Below are 7731 nucleotides of genomic sequence, written 5' to 3'. Positions count from 1 at the left end.
GAGAGAGAGAGAGAGAGAGAGAGAGAGAGAGAGAGAGAGAGATACAGACAGACAGACAAACAGACAAACAGACAGACAGACAACCATACAGACAGACTGACATTAATAATTCTCGTTTTTCCCTTTGATTGCCAACAGTTATAATAATATTATAACCTATCTCTTCTATAATGTCCCAGGGTGACAGATAGACAGACAGACAGACGGACAGACAGACAGACAGACAGACAGACAGACAGACAGACAGACAGACAGACAGACAGACAGATAGACAGACTATATTAATAATTCTCTGTTATCCCTTGGATTTCCAACAGTTATAATAATACTAGCTGGGTTCACATTCAATGGGTCGATCATCAAATCATTGGGGAAACAGTGCGCACAGCTTGTGAACGGGAGCCTCACTTGTTCTCAATCGCTTCTAAGAAGACAGACTTTCCCAAGTTTAGATCTAAACGAAACTAACGAAAAACTGGAAATTAAACTACAGTGAGTTCAGACCCCCTCGGTAAAACTGTGCACCCTTTAAATGATTCTGACCCACCGTTATTTTTTTCAAATTCGAAAGTTAAGTGGTTCCGAAGTTTTAGGCAGCCAAAGTGACGAACTTTCACAAATACAATATGTATAGATAACCCATCTCTTCTCTGATGTCCCAGGGTGAGAGAGTGAGACAGACAGACCGACCGACAGACAGACAGACAGAAAGACAGACAGACAGACTCATAATAATATCACCCATCCCTTCTCTAATGTCCCAGGGTGAGAGAGTGAGACAGACAGACAGACAGACAGAAAGACAGACAGATAGACTCATAATAATATCACCCATCCCTTCTCTAATGTCCCAGGGTGATAGAGTGAGACAGACAGACACACAGACAGACACACAGACAGACACACAGACAGACAGACACACAGACAGACAGAGATAGATGGAGAGAAAACACACAGACAGACAGACAGACGTATAATAAAAGAACCTATTTCTTCTGTAATGTCTCAGGGTGATAGAGTGAAACAGACAGACAGACAGACAGACAGACAGACAGACAGACTGACTGACAGACAGACAGACAGACAGACAGACAGACAGACTTATAATATTAACCTATCTGTTCTGTTATGCCTCAGGGTGACGCCGGAGCCCCAGTCTACTGCAAAGCCTTCAGCAACGGAGAGGATATCCTGATGGGCGTCACTGGCTACTCAACTACGTGTGGGGGGACCTACCGGGTCGCTGTCATACCCTACCTACAGTCATAAACGTTTGAGTAATAAACGTTTGATGCTGTACCGTACATACAGTAGTAAACGTTTGATGATGTACCGTACCAACAGTCATAAACGTTTGATGTGTACCGTACATACAGTAATAAACGTTTGATGCCGTACCGTACATGCAATACTAAGCGTTAAATTTGTTATTATAGTACCGTACACACAGTAATAAACGTTTGATCCTTTACCGTACATGCAATACTTAGTGTTTGTTATAAGACCGTACATTCAGTAATGATCACTGATATACTGCACGTTTATAGTGTACCGTGCATACAGAACAATTAGCGTTTGGTATAGAATCGTTCGTACAGCTATTAGCATTTTGTTATAGTACCGTACAAACAGTAACAAGCTATCTATGATTACCGTACTAAGATTAGTAATCGTTTACTAGTACATTGTATTTACTATAATAACTGATTGTTGCAGTACCGTACGTAGAGCTAGCTATAAGCAATGGTTGTTGTACCGTACTTAGAATAATAATCGATCGCTGCTTCATCGTTTGTACTTACAATAATAATCGATCGCTGCTTCATCGTATGTACTTACATTGATAATCAATTAATTGCTGTTGTACCGTACTTCCACTGATAATCTTGCTAGCACTGAACAATAAAAATAATTTATGATTCTCCAGTGTGAATGTTTTCTGCTTATTTGTAAGGGAATCTCTTGGGATTTTCATGTTCGAAGTAAAAACCAACCCAATGCACTGGTGGGTTTTCTCACATAATTTTGGCTTATCACAACCCACACTTAACCAACTAGAACTTTGGGCAGGGAGAACTGAGTTGTTTTAGTCTAAGTATAACAATATTATAGAAATGTTACTTTCATCATCTAGAATCTATAACTGTTGAGAGAATTTGTCGCTTTTTGAGCACAAGGGGACTATCCCGAAAAATGCTGTTATTAGAAAATCGAAGGTAAAGTTTTTTGGACACTGGTTCAGTTTCTTTTTAAGACAATCTAGGGTTTTCTTTATAACCAAACAAATACACACACCAATGAAACCAAACTTCTCCTATAGGTAGAGCAATGCCCACTTTTGGTGTTGGTCAAGATTCTTGGAAACCCCTGAAATCTGGGTTAGCCAGCTCGACCTTAAAAGCAACCAATTATTGTACACAGTGTTTAAAAAGCTTCGTTTTGGAAACAAGAAGACGTGTGGTGATAAAGATCTTGATGCTATAGTGATACATATGTCCGTGTAGGTTGTGTAGTGCAGCATGTTGACAGGAAGAAATGGAAAGGTCGTCTATTGAAAATTTTTAAAATAATAATAAAATTTTAAAAATACATATTATAAAGATTTGTGGAGCTTTGCTGGTGTACTGTTTCCCGTTGTTTTGTTATTTTGTTTGTAAAGATTTTATTTTTATTTTTTATTTTATATATATATTTTTTAAAATTTTGCTCACATTTTATTTTGTTTCATTTTGTTGAGTTTTTTGTTTGTTTCTTTATTTTTTTAGTCTTTGTATCTTTCTTTCCTTTCTTTGTTTTTCTTAGGGGGGGGGGTATTTTTGTTTACTTTAGTTTGATTTTTGGTAGGTTTGTTTTGTTTGGGGATTGTTTTGCTATTTTTCGGTTGGGGGAGGGGGGGGGTTGCATTGCTTTTTTTTATCCAGTAACGAGATGACAATACTGGCGCCTGTGTTGTAGCAGTTAAGCCTTTCGATGTGGCACGCAGCAGACCTGAGTTCGATTCCCGAGAGGGAAGAATTGTTATCGAGTATCTCAATTGTTATATCTAGACATTGCATCCTTCTCAGCCCGGATTGAGCCTAACACGACTGAAGTTTCACGACGTGGTGGAATCAGGCGCTCGTCTATTTTTGGGCATGTAGAGTTATTGGTATTATCTGAAAGCTTATTTATTTGCTTTTCTTTCAATGAAAAATATACCTATCTATCTTGAATAGAAGACAGGATATTTGCGATTGAAGGAGGTGGGGTCGCTTTATTTCAATGGTAAAATTTGCGAGAAAATGGCAGCCACAGCTTGGTAACTCCAAAAGCGAAAGAGTCCTTGAAAACTGAAAAATGGCATAATGTTTCCATTTAATCTACGTATTTCAGTAAAATTCCCTCGGAAATGTGTTTTTATATAAACATAAAAGGGCTGGAATCAAAAACAACAAACAAACAAAAACGATTATAAAATACCAAACTGGAAGAAAAATGCCTATATCTCCAGTTTCGTTATTTTGACGAGTGCCTGATTTTACAGGATATTATTCAATTATTAATAAGGTCAGATGAACGCACGAGACACATTAAGCACTAATCCGTGTTATAGGAATTAATTTTTTTTAAATTTTGTCCGGGTGATGGCCAAAGCCTGCTCTTATCGATTTTAGGAGAGTCACTGAATGAAAGCATCTTTCTGACTGTGAAACTAAAGGGGGCTCTCGTTAAGGTGTTCGCCTCTCATTCAAAGGTCCCGGGTTCGAATCCGGGTACGACCGAAAAATTTTCTTCTCTTAAATTATCTCATTTCAACTCCATCCCTGCTCTCTAACAATGTTCTGTTGTCTGCTTTTGTCTACACTTTCTGCCCCCACCCTCCCACCTCCTTTGCCCCCTCCTCTGGGCTCCTGACTCTGTCTGCAGCCTTTCTACTGCTACTCCTTGGCTCCTTATTGCTGTCTTTCTGCCACACCCCTGATATTCTGGTAGGAAAGATCTACACATAGCCTTCTCGAACAAGGGCGAAAATTCTCGGAGGCCTCGTGTGCAAGTTGCACATGTTAAAGATCCCTTAGTGGTCTAAAATCGATAAGAGTATGCTTCGGCCACCATCTGGGCAAAAATCAAAATTTCCTACCCTCTGAATATGTTTAATGAGTCCCGCGCGCTCGTATGACCTTATGCAGTTGCGAGGGCCGTAAAACACTTACCAAAAAAATAATAATTTTGAAAAATTAATTAATTAAGTTTGACCAGACATGGGTTGGGAGGGACTGGCAGGTTGGGTGAATGAGTAGAGGGGGAGGGGGGTGCGTGGGGAGCGGGATATTCCACTAAAGACAGAATGGGTTTTTTTATAATTTTATTGTCATGAGGAAATACATCTCCACCAAAGACACACAATGCTTGTTTTTTTTTTTTTTTTTTTTTTTTAAGTAGAGCTTTTAAGGCGCTCGCGACTGCATAAGGTCATATTAGCGCCTGAAGATTAGAGGTGTTACAAGAGAGTTACAAACATAAAAAGAAGGAGGGGAAATAGGACGATAGATGTTTGATAGGACAGAAGAAGCAGTTGGTTCTTTTGTTTGTTTGTTTGTTTGTTTTTCTTTTAGTAGAGGTTTTACGGTGCGCACAACTGCATAATAAGGTGATATGAGCGCCAAGGGGTGGCTGTCAACAGAGAAGTCCTTACAGGGAATCAGGCCTACTCCGCTCACCTCTCTAGCCTCAACAGAACAAAGTCTGCTTCGACTATCAAGGCACCCCGGAAATAGCGTGTCACAAGAGAGTGACAAACTTGCAAAAGACGTAGAGGGAAAATGACGATAGTAAAGATGAGGAAAGAAAAAGCAGCAGTTCCCCCTAAGTTGTTCCGGTACAGTATGGGCATGACATTGATAAATCAGCCCATTTACAATTCTACTGTGCATAAGAGCATGTTGATAATCCTTCCGTTGGGAATGGCCTAAATAACATTCCCTTCTGAGTTCCCAACAGGGGTTCGTTGCAGACACAGACATGGATTACATTTCTACACTGATGACGTCATCAACAGTTGGATACATCTGAAAGTGTGAAACGTGTCTGTTTACGCAGAGAGACGAAGTATTGCGAGTACTGCAATCGTCTATTTCATTGTGTTAAATTCTACAAAATGCATTAATTGGTCGCTTTTAAGCACACGCGGGCTATCCCGAAAAATGCTGTTTTGAGAAAATGGAAGTTAAAGTTTTTGCACCTTGTTCAGTTTCTTTAAAAGACAAGGGAAGTTATTTTCTCTATAACCAAACAAATATACACATCAATGAAACCAAACTCCTATAGGTAAGGCAATGCCCAGTTCTTGTGTCGTTTAGATTTCTGGAAACCTCTGAAAGCTCGGTTAGCCCTCTTGTCCTCAAAAAGCGACCAATTGAGGAAGACAGTGTACAAGGGTAAAACAAAACGAAGTATGTCTGACAAGGAAGACAAGGTAAAACGAACAAATGGGTCACCACCACTCTGAGAACAAACGACGCTTCTGATACAAGTTCATGTTCACGTCCATTGTTGAAGGCTAGGTAAACAGTGACCAACTGTCACCTCACTTACGATTTGTGTACGAGTTGTGGGCGGGGCTTATAGGTTTTAACGGATCACACACTTCCCTCTCCAGTAGTTGAACATTTATTGTTACCCACTGGCCAACTTGGATCACTTTTGTGAAATTAAAAAAATAGATTATGGAAGTGAAAGATCATTCCATTGAAAACGAAATTTAAAAAAATATATAATAGAAATATTTTGGCTGTACTGACGTATGGTTCAGAGATATGGAAAACAAACAAAACAATTCAACGAAAATTAAAAAGCATCCAAACAAAATGTCTACGAAGAATTCTACTCATAACATGGAATTAATTTATTTCAAGTAATGAAGTGTTGGAAAGAGCAGGAATTGAAGATATCAACACAACAATTTCAAAAAGAGAAGATGGAGATATCTGGGACATGTTCTGAGAATGCCGAAGACGAGTTTACGCTATCAGACATGGTATAAGAAACCAACTGGAAAGAGAAAGCGAGGAAAACCAACTGGAAGCTATAGAGGCACAATAAGAGATGAGGCTATCACCCAGGGCCTAGATGTGCCGTAATTGGAGAAAGTGGCACGGGACAGACAAGCGTGGCGTCGACTGCTCTCCGCCTTATTATGTACCTGACGGTATAGGGAGAGAGTAAGTAAGTATTGGTCAACTTGGGTAAACAATGGTGGGTGGGACCTACCCAACCTGATCGGACACTGAAGGGACTAACAAAATCAACGGGTGAGTGGATTATGACGGCTCGTCCACAGCGTCAGGAGACAAATAATACATTATTTTTGACAAAGCGTCAGGCAATGAGACATTTGTCTGACCGTTCTTAGGTTTTTTTTAAAAATCGTTTTGGTAGATAATATAGGGTGACCGCGGCCGCGTTGGACAGGTCACCGTTTTAAAAGTTAAAAGTAAAGTTGTTCCCACATCCGATCCGGACAAAGGGGGATTGCCTTGTTTGTGAGACAACTTCCAGGGCCTTCGGCACCTTGTGGTAGGGTGGCCAGTTTCTTTCCACGCCGCCATTACTTTCTCAACTCGAAGTCAGGTACCTATTACTGCTGGGTTGGGTGGGCAGGATGGGGCGAAAAAAATCCGTGCCCAAACTGAGGCTCGAACCCGGACTTTCCGCTTCGGAGACAAGCGCACGAACCTCTCCGCCACCGCTCCCTCACAATTTTACGAAGTGGAATAATATAATTTTTTAACGCGAGGGTGTAAGGGAGGGGGGGGGGGCTGGCCATTTGTACAGGTGGCTGTAGTTTACAGGTGGTTGTCATGGCAGGTTCGACTGTATACTGTTATTTAAAACATTAAGGAGCTGTGAGGGGACATAACCCTGTGAGAAACGTCTTTCATAAGCACACCTTCCCATGTCACGTGTGATGTGTCGTTCTTCAAAGTCACGGACGTCGTTGTGTCATTTTCCAAGGTCATTGGGGCTGTGTCGTTTTTCAAGGTCACAGGTGTTGTTGTATCCTTCTCCAAGGTCACAGGTGTCGTTGTGTCGTTCTCCAAGGTCACGGGTGTCGTTGTGTCGTTCCTCAAGGACAGGGGTGTTGTTGTGTCGTTGTTCAACGTCACGGGTGGTGTTATGTCGTTCCCCAAGGTCGTGGGTGCTATGTAGTTCTTTCTGTTGCCCACGAGCAGCAGGACTCCGCCCACCAACACACCGGCCGCGCCGCACAGGGCAAAGATCAAGGACACTCCGTGTGACGTCACTTCCGCGGCCGACAGTTTGTCGTGGACCTTCACCTCCCACAGAGCCACACCAGCGACGATGTTCCCTGCTGTGTAGAAATGATGATGATGATGATGATGATGATGATGATGATGATGATGATGATGATGATGTCTGCCCTAAATGTATCAAACTTGCTCCTTTTAGCGTTGTGACATGAATGAACGCACTTTGGTTTTTACAACTAGTGTAGATCTAGATTCTTGTCTTTTATATTTTGAATGTCCCTGATGAAGCCCGCTGAGGGCGAAATGTTGAACTTGTGATTGAATTTTGGAAATACTACCAGGTCTTAACGGTTTTAATATCTGCTTTATACAATGATAATGATGATGGTGATGATGGTGACCACAACAAACGGTGGTGATGATGACAATGATAATAATAGTGATTATAATAATAATAATAATAATAATAATAATAATATAC

The 7731-nt window shown here is 40.9% G+C and overlaps 1 protein-coding gene across 1 annotated transcript in view; it reads left to right on the top strand.

Moving 5' to 3' along the window:
• LOC101849330 (uncharacterized protein PB18E9.04c) overlaps positions 1-2593 on the top strand; it is a gene marked incomplete in the record, with an annotated part of 14703 nt that extends 12110 nt beyond the window's left edge. Inside the window, 1 exon segment of the mRNA XM_005111158.3 lies at positions 1138-2593. Coding sequence (XP_005111215.2) covers positions 1138-1269 — 132 coding nt within the window.
• Between the last annotated feature and the right edge of the window lie 5138 nt (positions 2594-7731).

The sequence above is a fragment of the Aplysia californica genome, unplaced genomic scaffold (genome assembly GCF_000002075.1).
Source record: "Aplysia californica isolate F4 #8 unplaced genomic scaffold, AplCal3.0 scaffold01017, whole genome shotgun sequence".
In the NCBI taxonomy this organism is placed as follows: domain Eukaryota; kingdom Metazoa; phylum Mollusca; class Gastropoda; order Aplysiida; family Aplysiidae; genus Aplysia; species Aplysia californica.
This window is presented reverse-complemented; position numbering and strand designations above follow the sequence as displayed.